General features: G+C 44.9%; 1 protein-coding gene across 1 annotated transcript in view; it reads right to left on the reverse strand.

Annotated features, from left to right (window-relative positions):
* The window catches only part of TNIP1 (TNFAIP3 interacting protein 1), a 111,842-nt gene that overhangs the window by 11,691 nt on the left and 79,242 nt on the right, over window positions 1-20,909 (reverse strand). The window contains 1 exon segment of the mRNA XM_044281147.1: window positions 2,939-3,064. Within this exon segment, the coding sequence (XP_044137082.1) occupies window positions 2,939-3,064 (126 nt within the window).

Below are 20,909 nucleotides of genomic sequence, written 5' to 3' on the forward strand. Positions count from 1 at the left end.
CGTAGGTTAAGGGCATGTTTAGGGGGAGTTTTCAGTGCCAAAAACCCTCCCCGAGTCAGTGGGGGTCCGACACCCGGGACCTCTATCGGCTGTTTGAGAAGGCACCAGCTTACCAAGCACAGCACCATACATTGTACAGCGGCTGTGTTGGTATCGCGCTCAGCCCCACTGAAGTGATGCTGTGCTAGGTAAGATGAGAGAAGGCAGCGGCACTTACAGGAGTGCTGATGCCTTCTCAAACAGCTGATCGTTGGGGGTCCCGGGTGTCACATCCCCACTGATCAGATACTGATGATCTCTCCTGAGGATTGGTCACCAGTTTCAAAATTCTGGAAAACCCCTTGTATATTAATAGCCTAACCTCAGGATAGGTCATCAATATCAGATCATGAGGGCTAACACCCGGCACCCCTGCCCACCAGCTGTTTGAAGATGCTACAGCGCTCTTGTGAGTGCTGTGGCCTCCTAACAATGCCACGCATTGTATACTTGCTGTGCTTGGTATTGCACCCCAAGTCAATAATTAACTCTTGGAAAACCCCTTTAACAATGAGCAGGGGACATATGGAAGGGAGTATGACTGTAGTCTTTTTTGTAGTCTGTTACCATGGAGATATCCAGGGCTGCACAGGATCACCAAGGGGTTTGCATAATCCAAGTATGGCGCTGTGATGTGACAATACATGAATATGTATGGAGCTGTGATGGCACAGGCTCAGGAGTTGATCCCAGGGCCGGCGCCAGCACCCGGCACACCCAGTCAAGTGCTGAGGCCCACTGCTTTTCGGGGGGCCCACTGTGCCCGCTCACTCCTGCAGCTGTGTTCTGCCTGTTCTGAATTCTAGGGCAGCTTACCCCAGCAATGCAGACAATTTTTGCCATGTGCAATGCTGGGGTGGGGACCCCAGGACTCAGAAGAGGGTAAATGGAGTTTCGGTAGATGCTATGCTAGAATAGAGCTCTTAGAAGGAGGTCTGTGATGTCACTGGTCACATGATGAAAGGTGGAAAGTGCTGAGAAAACCTGACTGCAGCAGCTTGTGGAAGGAGGAGGGGCTGTGTCTGCCTGTGGGCAGCCCAGTGAGTGAGGTAGGATGTGCTGCAGTCCTGGAGTACAGAGCTTCATGGGGAGCAGGTGAGGGGCAGCATGGAGCCCATATATGAGGGGGTAGGTGGAGCACTCAGGGGCAGTGGGGTTCAGGTGGAGTGGAATCTGGTGCAATTAAGGGGGTTTATAGTACAGATCCGGGTGTATTCTGAGGGCATGACGTGTGTGTGTCTGTCTCTCTCTCTGTGTGTGTGCCCCTGTGTACGGCGGTTCCGCAATACATGGGGCACTTGAATGGGTACGCAATACATGGGGCACTTGAATGGGTACGCAATCATGGAGATGCGGTGCGGAAGCACAGATGGGAAGCACTACAGAATGCTTCTGTGGCGTTTCTGGCCGTGCCTCCACACAGCAAAAACAAAAGAACATGTTCTATTTTTTTGCGGTGTGGACGGATCACGGACCCATTCAAGTTGAATGGGTCTTGATCCGTTCTGGCTGCCGCACGGACGTTGCCCGTGCATTGGGGACCACAAATTGCGGTCCCCAATGCACGGAAAAGTCGCACAACGGCCGTGCGCGTGAGGCCTAAGGCATTGCTTAGAGTCCATACCACAGTCTAGCCAATGTCTAATGGGTTACAGTTTAGACCACCTTCTAGTACATGTTGATAATTCCCTTTTAAACCCCAGTCCATGTCCCCTCAGTACTGGGAATCAGTGGGAGTCATATTATAAAGGTAACAAAAGGTTGGAGCATAACTAAAGGTGGAATTCCTAAAGGTGGCCACACACATTAGATAGAAGTTGGTTGACGATCTCACCATCTCACAGGTGTCTGTCCATATGTATGTCTCTGTCCCTGTGTGTGTGTGTGCGCGTGTGTCCGTCCCTGTGTGCGTGTCCGTCCCTGTGTGGCGTACAAGCCCTCATACAGCTCTGTCAGCAGGAAAATAAAAGTGAAGCCAAGAGGTTTGTTTTCATTGTGCAAAAGTATTAGTACATGAAAAAATATAAAATTTGGTATCACCACAAGCATACTGACCTTCAGAATAAATTCATTATATCACAGTGAAGGTCATAAAAACTAAACGTGAAAAAACAAAAACAAAAACTGCAAAGCTTACATTTTCTCTACCCCTCCAAAAGAAAATTGCTAAAAGCTTTTAACTATATTTTCCCCAAAATGGTGCCATTACAAATACAACATGCCCTGCAAAGAAACAAGACCTCATGAGGTTAATTGAAAATTTAAAAAGTTATGGCTCTTGGAACATAGAGATGCAAAAATGGTTATGGCATGTAGGTCCAAAATATCTGAGACGCCAATGAGTCATAGCCGACAGGTAAACCAAGGATAACTGGGCAAAGTGATATGGGAATAATAGATTTGTGGGTAACACTTTGATTCGAAGGCAGTTCATAAATATTTAATCTAATGGCCAATGTTCTCATTCATTTTAAAGAGCATCTGTCAGCTCTCCTGTACTAATACATTTATTCTCTGTGATAGTTTTGGTACGTCTTTTCTTAGAGCTTAAAGTTGCATCATTCCTCTGTTATTCCTCCTAGAAATGTATGACTACACTGACAACTAGTAATTGACAGCTTGGGGGGCAGAATCAGTGCTTACAGTGTTAGAATATGTCGACACGCATCTCTCGGATGACGAGAAAAGCAAGCAATTTATTCATACATTTCTAGGAGAAACAACAGAGGAATGTTACAGAAAAGATGTTCCAAAGTTGCCATTTCTAATGGAATGCAAGTATTTCCTAAAGAAGAAATGTCAGGAGAGGGACAGGTCCTATTTAACTAAAAGTTAGGGCATTTATTTTGCTTTTCCATACTACGGGAGGCAGCATGACATAAAACCAGAGATAATTTACCTTTGTGTTGGCCTGGGCCAGCTGTGTTTGAAGCTGTTCCATCTCTCGTTTCAGGTCCTCCTTCTCCTCATTCATACGTTCTCTATCACTGCGTTCCCTCTTAAAGTCTTCTTCAAAGATGGCTACCTATAAAAGAGGTTAAGGGATGCAGTATTATATACCCACATGTAACTACTTAGTACACTAGTCTACGAAAGAATGCACCAGGTTATACAATGTGTATCCACATTTACGTTATTCCTCCAACATCTGACAGTTAGAAGACTGTATCACATTTCATTTGTAGGCTCAATTTTTTCAAAATGTTTAGTCAGGCTTCTTGTTATTGTTATACAGCTCGCATTGAACAGAATAAATCTGAGTTCAGACAGCTCCACCTAGTGGTGGCTGCAGGCAGTCAGAACTTTATCATAGTGATGCGCTTTAAATCCTAGACTGGAGGCCTAGAGGTTGGAGAAGTCTCCACAGAGGTGATCTGATTTACATGTATAAATACGTCTGTGGTCAACAGTGATTTAGACATCAATACAGGAAAGGCTTAGTCACAGAGTACTCAAAGTATTGATTGCCCCACCCCAAGAGGTAGTAATGGCAGAAACTGTGTCAGTGTTTATAAGGCTATAGGTTTATCTAATAGAAAATGACACTGAGGGTTATAATCAAACAGCTAATGCTGTAGAACTGACCTAACAAAAGGATCAACTTTATGAACCCGTGTCTTTTTAACCTCATCAGGTCCGCCGTACGCAGGATTGCGTCAGCCCTGTTATTCCGAATGGACGCGCCGGGGTGTCATCTCGCGAGACGTGAGATTTCGAGCAAAGCCGGCCCGCGCATGCGCATCGCAGGCCGGCAAAAGTTAAAAGACAATTTCGTCATCAGCCTGCCAGCCAATGATCGTCGCTGGCAGGGTGATGAATTTCAAAAAAAAGAATCAGAAGCCATCTAACACATTATATTTATAAATATAATGTGTTAAATGGCTTCTCTGCTCCTCTGCTGGTCCCTTTTGTCGGTTGGTTCCAGCTGAGGAGCACAGTTCACAGTGAGTACACACCAAACACTACACTTAGCCCCAGATCACCCCCAATCACCCCAATTAACCCCTTGATCGCCCCTGTCAATCACCTAGTGAAAGGGAAAAAAGTGATCGGTGTAAACTGTCACTTTTTTTTAGCGTATCACTAATCAGCATTTGTACTTTTATAGTATCTGTAAGTGATCAGAACTGATCACAGTCAGATCTAAATTAGTATTAGTGTCACCTAGTTCGCCCTCCACCCAAAACGCAGTGTTTGCCCGATCAGGCCGTTCACCCACGCCCGCCCCGCCGCAGTGACAAAAAAATTATTATTTTTTTATCACTGCACAATCACTTTACAAGCGCTGCGGCGATAAAAAAAATCAGTTTTGATATTTTTTCATCAATCGCAGTGGCCTCCGGTACTTCGCTAGCCTCCTATTTGTAAGACAGGCTTGCTTTTTTTCTTGGGTAGTCTCAGGGAATACCCCCTAAATTTAGTTGACCAAATGGCAAACAAGGGGTATTCTTCTGAAGAGGCCTACAGGCTTCTGACCCAGTCGGATGAGGAATGGGAACCTTCATCTGACGAATCCAGCGGGTCAGAATATGAACCTGTAGAAAGCAGTGGCAGTCTGAACCAAAGTTCGTACGAGGAGGTTGAGGTCCGTGATACCACCAGGCGTACCCGGCCCCGTGTTGCTACACCACAGGTTGCGCAGGATCCACTTCAAGGGCAGCAGAGTGGGGCTGATGCTGTCGGATTATGTGGTGAGGCATACACCAGCAGCGCAGCCCATCCTGGACCTAGTACCAGCACTGCCATACAACATGGTGAAGTGGCGAGCACCAGAAGGGCAGTTGAAGCTGGTACAGTGGCACGTGCATTAGTTCCCCCGTCGCAGCCACCGCACAGACAGGCCCGTAGAGCCCCTAGAGTCCCTGAGGTGCTGGCAAACCCTGATTGGCAGCCCCCAACTTTAGCCGCACCAATAGTTCCCCCTTTCACCGCCCAGTCTGGAGTTCGGGTTGAGACATCTCAGATCGGTTCGGCACTGGGGTTTTTTGAGCTGTTCTTGACTGCAGAGCTCTTGAACTTAGTTGTGGCAGAAACAAACCGATATGCCACTGAATTTATAGCCGCCAACACGGGAAGCTATTATGCCGTCTTTCCGGTGGAAACCCGTCCAAGTTTCCGAATTTTAAAATTTTCTGGGCCTTCTCCTCAACATGGGCTTAACCAAAAAGCATGAATTGTGGTCATATTCATCACATGCCCATGTTCTCTGCTACCATGTCCAGGACACGATTTGAGACCATCCTGCGTTTCCTGCACTTTAGCGACAACAGCACCTCTCGTCTCAGAGGCCACCCAGCTTTTGACCGGCTCCACAAAATTCGGCCCCTCATAGACCACTTCAACACCAAATTTGCAGATTTGTATACCCCTGAGCAAAACATTTGCGTAGACGAGTCCCTTATACATTTTACTGGGCGCCTTGGCTTCAAACAATACATCCCAAGTAAGCGTGCCTGGTATGGGGTCAAATTGTATAAGCTCTGTGAAAGGGCCACAGGCTATACCCACAAATTTCGGATCTATAAGGGTAAATATCAGACCCTGGAGCCGGTCGGTTGCCCTAACGACCTGGGGAGCAGTGGAAAGACAGTCTGGGACTTGGTGTCACCCTTATTTGGCAAGGGGTACCATCTTTATGTGGACAATTTCTACACAAGTGTGCCCCTCTTCAGGCATTTGTTCCTAGAACAGATTGGCTGCTGTGGCACCGCGCGACCTAGTCGCCGGGGGCTTCCCCCAATGGCTCGTTACCACCCGTCTTGCAAGGGGGGAGAGGGCTGCCTTGTGTAACCAAGAACTGCTCGCGGTGAAATGGAGAGACAAGCGTGACGTTTACATGCTCTCCTCCATTCACGCAGACACTACAATCCAAATTGAACGAGCAACCAGTGTCATTGAAAAGCCTCTCTGTGTCCACGACTATAATTAGCTCATGGGAGGGGTGGACTTCAATGACCAGATGTTGGCTCCTTATCTACGTTCCCGCAGGACCAGATGCTGGTATAAGAAGGTGTCTGTATACTTTATTCAATTGGCTGTATATAATAGTTTTGTTCTCTACAGTAAGGCTGGGAGAACAGAATCCTTCCTCAAATTTCAGGAAGAGACCATCGAGAACCTACTGTATCCAGGAGGTTCCGTGGCCCCATCCACCAGTGCAGTGAGCCGTCTACACGAGCGACATTTCCTCAGTGTCGTTGCTGGTACCTCAAACAGACTGCCACCCCGAAAAAAATGTTGTGTCTGTAGCAGGAGTGGAATAAGGCGTGACACCCGCTATTTCTGTCCTGACTGCCCTGACCACCCTGCCCTATGCTTAGGGGAGTGTTTCCGGAAGTACCACACACAGGTACACTTAGCATAGGGATTGTGTTTCACAGGACAGGCACACAGGGCTATTAGGGCCCTTTCACTCACAGCAGCTGCAAACCTCTCCTTTCACCTGGGACAAAGTGCATAATGTACTTCGCCACATCTTTGGGCGATTTGCACATTGTCCCATGGGGAAGGAGAGGTTTGTCCTATAAAAGGTAAAAATAAAATTAAAAAAAAAGTCACCGGTAAGCAAAAAGGTTAACGTTCTGTTCAAAAAGTTAAATAAAGTTTATATGTTCCGTTCAAATGTTATTATAAAGTTAATAAATGTATTGCGTTGCGGCCTGGTTTTTTTTCTTTTTTTTAACCTTCTAGGTGGACCAACCGATCAACCAGCTGCAGCACTGATGTGCATTCTGACAGAAGCATTGCGCTGCTGTCAGATTACACAAAAGTCGGTGTATGCGGCGCTGCAAGACGAGATTTCTCCTCTACAGTAAAAGATACGTTTGCCGAGGCTTATGAGCTGAGGGGGAGGTGATGTTCATATGCTTTGGCAAACACTTTGTATATATAAAAAAAAAAAAATTAAAAAATCCCGGCAATGATTTATTCATCCACATCGATTGATGTGAATGGAGAAATCGGGTTTGCCAGGGCATACGAGTTAAGTGGGTATGGATGTTGGGCGGAGCTCCTATGTCCTGGCAGACTCCTTTCCCCTCCTTTTTTTTTTTTGGGGCAGAGATTTTTTTCATCCACATTGATCAACGCGAATGAAGAAATCTGTGCTGTTCATTTTTTCTTTCAGCCCAGAGGCTGAACGAAAAAAAAAAAATCATTACCTGTATGCTCAATATAAGGAGAATAGCAGAAACTCCTAATGCTGCCCCTCAAATGCCAGGGCAGTACAAACACCCCACAAATGACCCCATTTTGGAAAGAAGACACCCCAAGGTATTCGCTGAGGGGGCATATTGAGTCCATGAAAAATTGAAATTTTTGTCCCAAGTTAGCGGAAAGGGAGACTTTGTGAGAAAAAAAAAAACAAAAAAAATTAAAATTTCCACTAACTTGTGCAAAAAAATAAATAAAAATCTTCTATGAACTCACTATGCCCATCACGGAATACCTTGGGGTGTCTACTTTCCAAAATGGGGTCACGTGTGGGGTAGTTATACTGCCCTGGCATTTTAGGGGCCCTAATGCGTGAGAAGTAGTTTGAAATCAAAATGTGTAAAAAATGCCCTGTGAAATCCTAAAGGTGCTCTTTGGAATGTGGGCCCCTTTGCCCACCTAGGCTGCAAAAAAGTGTCACACATGTGGTATCACCGTACTCAGGAGAAGTTTGGCAATGTGTTTTGGGGTGTCATTTTACATATACCCATGCTGGGTGAGATATCTCGGTCAAATGCCAACTTTGTATAAAAAAATTGGAAAAGTTGTCTTTTGCCGAGATATTTCTCTCACTCAGCATGGGAATATGTAAAAAGACACCCCAAAACACATTAGGATTTCACAGGGCATTTTTTACACATTTTGATTTCAAACTACTTCTCACGCATTAGGGCCCCTAAAATGCCAGGGCAGTATAACTACCCCACAAGTGACCCCATTTTGCAAAGAAGACACCCCAAGGTATTTCGTGATGGGCATAGTGAGTCCATGGAAGTTTTTATTTTTTGTCACAAGTTAGTGGAATACGAGACTTTGTAAGGAAAAAAAAATATTAAAAAATTCATTTTCCGCTTGTGACAAAAAATAAAAAAAAAGTTAGGGGGGCTGAGGTGGTTAACCCATGTAATAAAGAAACTGTCAAGTAAATGTACTCGATTGTATCTGCATGTTCCATAGGCTTTAAAAGGAGAGTAAATAGTCCGTACATGACTAATTCTCCAAATAGGATCCAACCACTTGAGTGGACATGCCATAAGCAAGAAAACCACATAGCATGACCGCACAGTTATCTGAATGAACTGAAGAAGTTTCCTTCCTAAGCAGGGCTCCAGGTGGCGAACAAAATGGTCGAATTGTTAAAAAGGCCACAAGACTTTGTAGTCCTTTCGCCATTTGCGCCTAGACCCTCCGCTGCTCTGCCTCTCACACATGAGGAACTGACAGTGTTCGGTGCACTGCGCCACCAATGCCATATCCCATACCCGGCACCCAGCCTCTATGACTGCGCGCTGTGATCAGCTGCTATTAACCCCTCAGGTGCGGCACGAGTGTAAGCCTGGGGCTCCGATCGGTTACCATGGCAGCCAGGACGCTACTGAAGCCCTGGCTGCCAGTCGGCTCCCTGCTGCTATGTGCACAAAGTACAGAGCAGCAGGGAGAGTGCAAAGTCATATTCACCCTGATATAGATCCATCAGGGTGAATAGGACAAGGGATGAAAGATCCCAGGTTCTAGCCCTTAAAGGGGTATTATCATCTTAATGATCACTGTTAAATCTGTTAATAATTTAACAGTGATAATTTTTCTAAATATATTTAATTAACAAATCCCCATCCCTTAGAAAAAAATAAACCTATACTTACCTCACTGTTGTATTCCGTCTCCCCTGGTTACGGCCACCGCTCTTCTCAGGAATCGCGGTGGCCGCGTGTGCGCATGCGCCCTGGTGACTTCTTCCTGGCAAGTATACTATACTGGCCAGGAAGAAGTCACCAGGGTGCATGCGCGGACTCTGCGTGCGCGTTCAGTACAGCGCGCGGCCCGGCCAGGTGAAGACATCAATCAAGATGGAGCCCGCCCCCTGCCGAAACCAGGAAGTGGACGGCGCGCCGGGAGCAGGTAAGTATAAAACCGCGTCTTGGGAAATAGTTATTAAAGTTAAAATATAAATATATATATATATATATATATATATATATACACACAGGTCCTTCTCAAAAAATTTGCATATTGTGATAAAGTTCATTATTTTCTATAATGTACTGATAAACATTAGACTTTCATATATTTTAGATTCATTACACACCAACTGAATTAGTTCAAGCCTTTTATTGTTTTAATATTGATGATTTTGGCATACAGCTCATGAAAACCCAAATTTCCTATCTCAAAAAATTTGCATATTTCACCCGACCAATAAAAGAAAAGTGTTTTTAATACAAAAAAAGTCAACCTTCAAATAATTATGTTCAGTTACGCACTCTCAACTTTCTCTTCGCAATATCCCACAGATTCTCTATGGGGTTCAGGTCAGGAGAGTTGGCAGGCCAATTGAGCACAGTAATACCATGGTCAGTAAACCATTTACCAGTGGTTTTGGCATTGTGAGCAGGTGCCAGGTCGTGCTGAAAAATGAAATCTTTATCTCCATAAAGCTTTTCAGCAGATGGAAGCATGAAGTGCTCCAAAATCTCCTGATAGCTAGCTGCATTGACCCTGCCCTTGATAAAACACAGTGGACCAACACCAGCAGCTGACATGGCACCCCAGACCATCACTGACTGTGGGTACTTGACACTGGACTTCAGGCATTTTGGCATTTCCCTCTCCCCAGTCTTCCTCCAGACTCTGGCACCTTGATTTCCGAATGACATGCAAAATTTGCTTTCATCCGAAAAAAGTACTTTGGACCACTGAGCAACAGTCCAGTGCTGCTTCTCTGTAGCCCAGGTCAGGCGCTTCTGCTGCTGTTTCTGGTTCAAAAGTGGCTTGACCTGGGGAATGCGGCACCTGTAGCCCATTTCCTGCACACGCCTGTACACGGTGGCTCTGGATGTTTCTACTCCAGACTCAGTCCACTGCTTCCGCAGGTCCCCCAAGGTCTGGAATCGGTCCTTCTCCACACTCTTCCTCAGGGTCCGGTCACCTCTTCTCGTTGTGCAGCGTTTTCTGCCACACTTTTTCCTTCCCACAGACTTCCCACTGAGGTGCCTTGATACAGCACTCTGGGAACAGCCTATTCCTTCAGAAATTTCTTTCTGTGTCTTACCCTCTTGCTTGAGTGTGACAATGATGGCCTTCTGGACAGCAGTCAGGTCGGCAGTCTTACCCATAATTGCGGTTTTGAGTAATGAACAGGGGCGTAACTAGAAGTGACTGGGCCCCACAGCAAATATTTGTAAGGGCCCCCCTCAGCGCGCTTCGCACCTCCCTCCTCCTGTGTAAACCCCACTCCTTTGGCACAGTGTAGCGGTATACTGTATATTGTGTGGCACAGTGTAGAGGTATACTATATATTGTGTGGCACAGTGTAGCGGTATACTGTATATTGTGTGGCACAGTGTAGCGGTATACTGTATATTGTGTGGCACAGTATAGAGGTATACTGTATATTGTGTGGCACAGTGTAGCGGTATACTGTATATTGTGTGGCACAGTATAGAGGTATACTGTATATTGTGTGGCACAGTGTAGCGGTATACTGTATATTGTGTGGCACAGTGTAGAGGTATATTGTGAGGCACAGTGTAGCGGTATACTGTATATTGTGTGGCACAGTGTTGAGGTATATTGTGAGGCACAGTGTAGCGGTATACTGTATATTGTGTGGCACAGTGTAGCGGTATATTGTGAGGCACAGTGTAGAGGTATACTGTATATTGTGTGGCACAGTGTAGCGGTATACTGTATATTGTGGGGCACAGTGTAGCGGTATACTGTACATTGTGAGGCACAGTATAGAGGTATACTGTATATTGTGTGGCACAGTGTAGCGGTATACTGTATATTGTGTGGCACAGTGTAGGCTATATGTGTATAACATAAACATACTCCACATGAACACTTACAGTTACATGGCTTGGTCCTTGGGGATCTCGGACACCACTTCCACACTTTGGCCGGGGGCTCGGCGGAGCTGATGTTGTGTTTTATCCTAATGAGAAAGATTTTATAATAAGGATTTGGAGAAGGGGCAGAGGGATAGCAGAGCAGGGAGAGGCTGGTGCCGCTACTAGGGGGTCATACCATGGGGCAGTAATAAAACCCACCATAATGCCCCCCCCCCCCCCAGTAGTAATAATTCTCCTTATAATGTGACAGTGCAAAAAATACCCCCTTGTAATGCCCCCAGTTGAGCTAATGTCCCCATAGTGCCCCAAAAAATGTGCCAGTATAAAATACCCCTATATAGTGCCCCCAGTAACTTCCCCCATAGTGCTCCTCTCCCCCCTTCCTGCTAGTGCCCCCCCAAAATGTACCAGTATAAAATGCCCCATATATAGTGCCCCAGTAGATGCCGCTCAGTGTCCGGCCTCTGATAGGCTGCCGGCCTAGTGTCCCCCATAATGCCCCCCAATAATGTGCCAGTAAGTGCCCCTATCATGTGCCAGTATCAAGTGCCTCTCCCCCCCACATGTCCCAGTATCATAGTGCCATCTCCCCCCATGTGCCAGTATCAAGTGCCTCTCTCCTTCCCACCCCCCATGTGCCAGTATCAAGTGCCTCTCTCCTCCCCATGTCCCAGTATCATAGTGCCATCTCCCCCCCCCCCCCACTAAAAAGTGCCAATATCAAGTGCCTCTCTCCCTCCCCCCTCCCTATGTGCCAGTATCAGGTGCCCCCCCCATGTGCCAGTATCAAGTGCCAACCCCCCCCTCTCCCCTCCAGGTGCCAGTATCAGGTGCCTCCCCCCCCCCCCCATGTCCCAGTATCATAGTGCCATTTCCCCTCCCCCACCACCACCACAAAAAAAGTGCCAGTATCAAGTGCCTCTCTCCCTCCCCCCCCCCCCCCAATGCCAGTATCAGGTGCCTCTCTCCCTCCCCCCCCCCCCATGCCAGTATCAGGTGCCAACCCCACTCCCATGTGCCAGTATCAGGTGCCAACCCCCCCCCCAGGTGCCAGTATCAGGTGCCAACCCCCCTCCCCCCATGTGCCAGTATCAGGTGCCTTCCGCTCCCCCATGGCAGTAACAGTCGGGTATTAAAAAAAAAATAATAAACACTTCTACTTACCTCCATGTCAGCGATGCGATGCAGCCTCTTCCTGTGTCCCGCCTTGTATTCTGTCCCGCCCTGTATGCCCTTATATGGAGTCAGGGCTTGTATTTCACAAAAGAGTCTGCTGGGATTCGAACCCAGGACCTTCTGCTTCAGAGGCAGAGCAGCTATCCACTAGACCATAAGAGCTGCCTTGAGGCTGAGTGAAAAAATATGAGACTTCTACTGTTATAGCTGGCTAAGTGTACATCTATACACATGGCAGCTGTTCATATATAGAGATGTAGCAGAGCTGAATGTGCAGGGACAGCTGTCATATACAGATATAGCAGTGCTAGGTGTGTTTGGGCAGCTGTCATGTGTATAGATGTATTTTTTTTTTTTTACAGTCAGTTGTAATGCAGCCTTTATGGCTGTGAGGGTAAATGCTTTGCCACTGATTCACTTATAGATTGGAGGTTGTGGGTTCGAATCCCAGACCAGGAGACTTTTAGCAGACAGTAAAATTAGATCACTCTAGCGGCTGTGAAGGGACCCTGAACACGATATTTATCTAACTTGAAAATAAACTGTCACACACGCTGCTTGGGGCGCCGGGCCCCCTTGGCAGCCCGGGCCCCGAAGCAGCTGCTTCCCCTGCTTCCCCGGTAGTTACGCCACTGGTAATGAACCAGGCTGGGAGTTTTTAAAAGCCTCAGGAATCTTTTGCAGGTGTTTAGAGTTAATTCGTTGATTCAGATGATTAGGTTAATAGCTCGTTTAGAGAACCTTTTCATGATATGCTAATTTTTTTAGATAGGAATTTTGGGTTTTCATGAGCTGTATGCCAAAATCATCAATATTAAAACAATAAAAGGCTTGAACTACTTCAGTTGTGTGTAATGAATCTAAAATATATGAAAGTCTAATGTTTATCAGTACATTACAGAAAATAATTAACTTTATCACAATATGCTAATTTTTTTAGAAGGACCTGTATATATATATATATATATATACATATATATACATACATACATACACACACACACACCACATTTATTAAGTTTAAATCACCCCATTGCCTAATTTTACATATAAAATATATAAACTATAAAAAAAAAATTACATATCGCCACGCCCGAAAAAGTATTAAAAATATCTCCTATGCGGTGAACACCGTAACAGTAAAAAAAAAACAAAAAAAAAACTTGCAATTTGCCATTTTTTTTGTCATCTTCCATCTTCTTTGTCACGTTCCATAAAATCTGGAATGCACGTGGCTTTTTTGGCGTTTTATTTTTTTCACGTGGCATCGAGTATCGCAATACTTTTTTATGGTGTCGAAATAGAGTCAAAATTTTGCTATCGTGACAACCCTAGGTAAGAGTTTTTTTTTTTTTATTATACCGCAATTATATGTATTTTAAATTTGGGAGACTAAAAATGTAAATTTGGCTCCTAAATTTTTCAGGTTAGGAGCCAATTGCTCCTTGATATTTTTTTTGTCTGGAGCCCTGCTAAGGATTTAGGCCTCGTTCACACTTCAGTGTTTGGTCAGTGATTTCCATCAGTGATTTGTGAGCCAAAACCAGAAGTGGAGCCTCCACAGACATGAGGTAGAAGGGAAAGATCTGCTCCTGTTCTGTGTTTAGAGTTGCACCTGGTTTTGGCTCACAAATCACTGATGGAAATCACTGACCAAACACTGAAGTGTGAACGAGGCCTTAAAGGGAACCTGTCACCGGGATTTTGTGTATAGAGCTGAGGACATGGGTTGCTAGATGGCAGCTAGCACATCCGCAATACCCAGCCCCCATAGCTCTGTGTGCTTTTATTGTGTCAAAAAAACGATTTGATATATATGCAAATTAACCTGAGATGAGTCATGTACATGAGACGAGTCAGGGACAGGACTCATCTCAGGTAAATTTGCATATGTATCAAAGCGTTTTTTTACACAATAAAAGCACACAGAGCTATGGGGACTGGGTATTGCGGATGTGCTAGTGGCCATCTAGCAACCATGTCCTCAGCTCTATACACAAAATCCCGGTGACAGGTTCCCTTTAAAGGGAAGCTGTCACCCAGAATCTGAACCATTACCTACAGTAATACATGATTAGTACTGCTCATAAGGAGTCCAGATCACTATTTCTTATTTTACTACTGACCTCGTCTCCCCCCGTCAGCACTCAAAGCTGCACTGAAAAGCACAGTCCAGACTGCTGTTCTGTTCTAACATAAAGGAGAGGACTCATGTGCGCATACACGCCAGTCCTGACAATATAATTACAAGGAAGCTCTGAGTGCTGACAGCAAGGTAATGGGTAATTGGGAGGGCAGCAGTAGAATAAAAAAAAATAATAATAATAAAAAAAGTGATCTGGACTCCTTATCTGCAGGACTACTCGTGTATTACTGTAGATAATAGTCCAGTCCCTTTCAGAAACAATGTATCATTCAGCACCAATGATTAAAGGTTTGTGTCAAGTTTCCAACTTATCCCCCATCAACAGGATGGGAAAAATTAACTAATTGTTGGGGGTCTGACCACTGGGATTCCACGGATCCTTTTCTCCCAATCAGAAAGAGTGGCAGGTCGGTCACACACCCTTCTGCTCTATTCATTCTCTATGGGAGTGCCGGAGATAGAGTACAGCGCTCCGCTGTTTCCGGGAGTCCCATAGAGAATGAATGTAGTGGGGTTGGTGGGGGATCCCAGCGGTTAGACCCCAGCGATCAGTTAGTTTTCCCCTACCCTGTGGATAGGGGATAAATTCAAAACTTGGCACGCTTTAAGACATGCAAAGCATTAGAACATTACTATACAGGATATATCTAGACAAGGGTAAATGATAGCCACTTATGTGCAAAGAAGCAATTACTTAAAAAAATTAAAAAAAAACAGTCATTTCATTCCCAAGACTATACAATACAAGTCTGTTTTCAACCTAGAGGTCAGTGATGTACTGTACAAGAAATATAAAGGTTCAGCTATGAGGCGGCCAACAGAGAGTTGTCCTAATGCTTGCTAAATCCTTCAAATCAGTGGATTAGTGAAATAAACCTTCTTAAAAGAGAACACACACAGGTTATTTAAGAGATTAAGGGACTGACAGGATTTATGACATTTGCCAAGTCATAAAGCCCTGGATTTACAAAATATGTATTAGGGCTCTTTTACATGGGTCAAAGATGGGGCAATTATGAGGACTGAACAGTTGTACTCAATAACTGGCTCCTGTAAATGTGCCGCCAATCACCTAACAAAAGAGCAAAACGCTCATTTTCTGGGCAATCACATCTTTCCCGAAGCACCCAAAAATCTGACATTTATAAGGATGTACTGCTTACCAATATTGGACCAGTATGGTGAGGAGGAATCGTAGCCATCATCATTTATCCTCACACATCACCAATGATCGCTGCATGTAAATTCAGGGGGCAGTGATGGGGAATGAACATTCCTCATGCACCCATCACTGCCTGCTCTACTGGCCTGTGTAAAAGCGCCCTAAGGTATGAAAATGGTATATAGTCTATAGATAGACTTACAAACCATATACCGTCTTATCACAACCAACCAGTTTTTTTAATAAAGGGCCGTCCAAGATTAGTATAATAGAACCAAAAAAGAACAACCTGGATGCCGTAGTCCCCCCCGCCGGTGCCTCAATAACCCGCCAAACAGGTGGAACACATGTAAGGTGTATGTGCAATATGCAGTGGGGTGATTTACGAGTAAATAGTATCTGGTATCCGGTATCTGGTGTCCGGTGTCTCTGCCCTCAATCATGTCTTTGGGTATGTCTGTTTTTCCAGCGGGTACCTGTGGGAGAGTTTCTTTTTTGTAGCCTTCATATGATGGCTTGGTGTATAGGGGCGTATCTACCTGAATATTCCAGATAGATGCTGTGCTATTATCTTTTCTGTTTTATAAATTATTTAGGGCCCTACGCCCATATAGACTCTCCTCAGGGGTATGCAGCGAAGTGAGGATCACAGTTACATGTAGTTGTTTTGTACCAGATACTATTTACTCGTAAATCACCCCACTGCATATTGCACATACACCTTACATGTGTTCCACCTGTTTGGCGGGTTATTGAGACACCGGCGGGGGGGACTACGGCATCCAGGTTGTTTGCTGACTTTTTCCCAAAATTAATTCTGTGCAAATGTCTTATACTTATGAATTTTGATCAATTTATTATATCATCAAGTATTTATATTTTTAATTGGGCATTCTATGGTTGTTTTTTAGCAACACTTTTAGGTTTACAAGATTAGAATAAGGCTGGTTTCACACGGGCGTTGCGGGAAAAGGTGCGGGGGCGTTGCGGGAACATGCGCAAAATTTCCGCGAGAGTGCAAAACATTGTAATGCGTTTTGCACGCGCGTGACAAAAATCGTCATGTTTGGTAAGTTCGGGTTTGGGATTGGTGTCCTGTAGATTGTATTATTTTCCCTTATAACATGGTTATAAAGGGAAAATAATAGCATTCTGAATACAGAATGCATAGTACAATAGCGCTGGAGGGCTTAAAAAATAAATAATAATAATTTAACTCACCTTAATCCACTTGCTCGCGTAGCCGGCATCTCTCCCGTTTATTTTTTTGCTGATTGCAGTCAAAGGACCTGTGGTGACGTCACTCCGGTCATCACATGGTCCGTCACATGATCTTTTACCATGGTGATGGATCATGTGATGGATCATGTGATGACCAGAGTGACGTCACCTCAGGTCCTTTGAATGCAATCAGCAAAGAAAGAGACAGGAGAGATGCCGGCTGCGCGAGCAAGTGGATTAAGGAGAGTTAAATTATTATATATATTTTTTTTTTTTAACCCCTCCAGCGCTATTTTACTATGCATTCTGTATTCAGAATGCTATTATTTTCCCTTATAACCATGTTATAAGAGAAAATAATAAAATGATCCAGTCTCCATCCCGATCGTCTCCTAGCAACCGTGCGTGAAAATCGCACCGCATCCGCACTTGCTTGCGGATGCTTGCGATTTTCACGCAGCCCCATCACTTCAAGGGGGGCCTGCACTGCGTGTATTATCGCACCGCAACGCACAATATAGAACATGCTGCGATTTTCACGCAACGCATAAGCGATGCGTGAAAGTCACCGCTCGTGTGCACAGCCCCATAGAAATGAATGGGTCCAGATTCAGTGCGGGTGCAATGCGTTCACATCACGCATTCCACCCGCGCAGAATACTCGCCCATGTGAAAGGGACCTAAAGGAGTCATCTCATTTTCCAGAAACTGGGCTGTGTCTGGTATTGGAGTCCCTTTACTTGTATCAGCTGCAATACCAGATAAAACCCATGCACAAGAGTGGCGCTGCTTGTGGAAAATAAACGACAACCCAACTTTCAAAGGGTTACTGTGTTGCAGAACTCCAAATGCCCCCTTCCCAAATCAAGTTAAATAGAAAAATGGCTGTTCTGACCCCTATACAGATAGGCCATCAGTTTACTACTCGGGTAACTTTACAATAACCTATTGCCTATATTCAACCACTTAAAATATCCAATATTCCTAGAAAGCAGGAAAATATATAGTAAATACAGCCACATTGAGGGCTTACAGAGTCTAAAACATTGATGTGGTTTCATTAAGATTATCTATCAATGTTTAATGCGGGGGGGGGGGGGGGGTGTCTAACCCCCAAGACCCCAGAGGACCCCAGGAACAGCCAAGATCAAGTGAGTAATGAACCCCTCAATGTGTATCCAGATGCCAGGCTGAGACTGGTACTGCAGCTCTGCAGCTCAGTCCCAACTGATCAGAGGGATCGGGCCCCAATCAAATCGAACATGGATTGGCTTACCCATGGATATTGTTCTCCACTAAGCATCAAAGAAAAAGCTAATGAATATATAACAAATCATTGGGAATGGTGTCCAAAAATAATGAAAATCATTCGATACTTTGCAGGATGTACAGGATGAACGTCTTTGTCAGACTGGGGATTATCAACTGTATTAATAGTCAGTGAAGCAGATGGACTTGACCTCCTGCCAGAACATTCATCACCATAAATGAGTTGCATCACAGAAGCTCAGGAACCTTCAATAACCTCTTGCTCAAAGATTATATTAACTAAAGAGGAAATAATATATAACAAATGTGGATCTGCTGCAGTATCAGATGATGCAATAGACCGTTAACACCTTTGTAACTGCCCTTTTAGGTCCATCCGCAAAGACAACATTTTATTAGATAAGCATCACATGCCATTAAAGGGGTTGTGTCACAAAGCATATTCTATGGTTTCCAACCAGCACCTGGATCTGACTACTTTTGTAATTGCATGTAATTAAAACATTTTGTATAGCCAGTGAGATATTTAACAAAATGTATCTGTATAGCGCCACCTGCTGTTTGTCCATCTCAATTGAGATGGTTGAACGTGCTCCATTTAAGTCTTAACCCCCTCTACCCTGGGCCAGTTTTCGCCCTTCTGCCCAGGCCAGTTTTTGCAAATCTGACATGTCAATTTATGTGGCAATAGCTTTGGAACACTTATTTATCCAAGCCATTCTGAGATTGTAAATTTGAGCCAATATATTTCACCTTTATTTATGAAAAAATCCCAAATTTACCTAAAATTATGAAAAATTAGCAAATTTTCAAAATTGAAATTTCAGTTTTTTAGGCCTCATGCACACGACCGTATTTGGTTTCCCTGTCCGTGACCGTCTGCTGTCCGCATCAGTATGTCCGTTCCGTTGCTCCGCAAAAAAATAGTGCATGTCCTATTTTTTTTCTAGTTTGCGGACAAGGATAGGCATTATTACAATGAATCCGCCAAAAAACAAACAAAAAAAAAACGGAAGCCATACGGAACGTCATCCGTTTTCTGGGCGGATCCGCATTTTGCGGACCGCAAAACACATACGGTCGTATGCATGTAGCAAAGTGATACCTCATAAAATATTTATTACTTAACATTCCCCATATGTCTACTTTATGTTGGCATCATTTTGTAATTGTCAGTATATTTTTTTAGGACGTTAGAAGGCTTAGAATTTTTTAAAGAATTCTTAAAATTTTAAAGAAAATTTCAAAAACCCACTTTTTAACCCCTTAGGGATGCATGACGTACCTGTCACAACGCCGGGGTGGGGGTGTCATGTGACCCCCCCCCCCCTCGTATCGGCGATCGCAGCAAACCGCTTTCAGACGATTCTGATCCTCGCGGTCTCTGGTAGTGGTGCAGGGGGAGTGTTGCAGGCGGGATTGCGATCCCCCGCCCGCCTCCCCTTGAATAATCGTTGGTGTGCAGTGGTATACCAGGGTGTCAGAAATGTGCTGATGCAATGTCAGCCGTTTAACCCTTTCCATACCGCGGTCCGTACGGACCGCTGTATGGGAAAGGTTAACAGCTCAGGGAGCACCCTTCCTCTCCCATCGGGGGGCTGCTGTGCCTTTGCAGCTCCCTGATGGAGAGAGCCCCCAGACAGCCCCCGACAGCCCCGTCCTTACCCTTCCCCGTCTGCGCAGTTGTGATTACAACTGAGCAGATGGGGAAGGTTCCCATGACAACAGGACGCCTTCTCAGGCATCCTGCTGTCCATGGTGCTGAACAGATCTGTGCTAAAGGCATAGATCTGTTCAGACAAAGTGTAAGTAAAATACAGTACCCTATATAGTGTACTGTACTGTATTATACAGACATCAGATCCACTGGATCTTCAAGAACCAAGTGGGTCTGGGTCAAATATTATTATGTTTTTTAAGTGAAAAAAAGTTAAGAGGAGCTATATATTTAATTGATGATTTGAATCACCAAATTTTTAGTTTAGATATATGGAGTGGAAATGGTGATTTATAATTAAAATTTAACTTTTATTGGTTATATATAGAATACGGTCCCTATGTGTTTTAGTTTTGATATAAAGAAGGTGATGATAACACAGGATACACAAAAATAAAAAGGTGCACAGCCTTACCTACGGAGTAGTTGATGTTCGGCAGCACCTAAGGTGACCAGTGGTCCCACTGTTAGTGGGTTTTAGGGTCCTCTGGCTACTGTTGATGTTCGAATAGCACTTAATAAGCTATAAATTAACGCAATTAGGGCTGGGCGGTGGTGTAGGTGCATAGGAGGTACCTAGACAGCCCTAGATAATGGGTACTATCACGGTCCTTACGTCCTAACCACGGAGCACCCGTTCTAATAAGAACGACCCCGTCCGGAACCTTGCCCTTATTGCTACTTGGCCCTATTGTGCCCTAGTGTAGCTAATCCCTACATGCATGTTTCGTAAAAACACTCATCAGGGGTATATAGGCACACGTAAAAGGGGCAATAAAGTATACAAGCATATAGTGTCCGTCTTCATATAATGATCAACACAGTTGTGCTTGGCAATGGTTGACACAATTGATACCTTAGAGTGGTAGTCTCTTGTCCAGACTCCACTTATGTATCTGGGCGCCTTGTTCGCCTCATGATATTGGGGCAATGATGAAAGGATGGCCTGGTGATGGTCACGTCCTTCTCCTGAAGCGCCACGGTGTGTCCTGAGGCCGTGATGTAGCCTGCTTGCTGGACGCCGGGCGCTTCTATTTGAACATCGTTTCGCCTCAGAGGGAGGCTTGGAGCGCAGCATGATGACGTTGTGGTACATTCGACGCACTCACGCATGCG

This window comes from Bufo gargarizans, chromosome 2 (genome assembly GCF_014858855.1).
Source record: "Bufo gargarizans isolate SCDJY-AF-19 chromosome 2, ASM1485885v1, whole genome shotgun sequence".
NCBI lineage: Eukaryota > Metazoa > Chordata > Amphibia > Anura > Bufonidae > Bufo > Bufo gargarizans.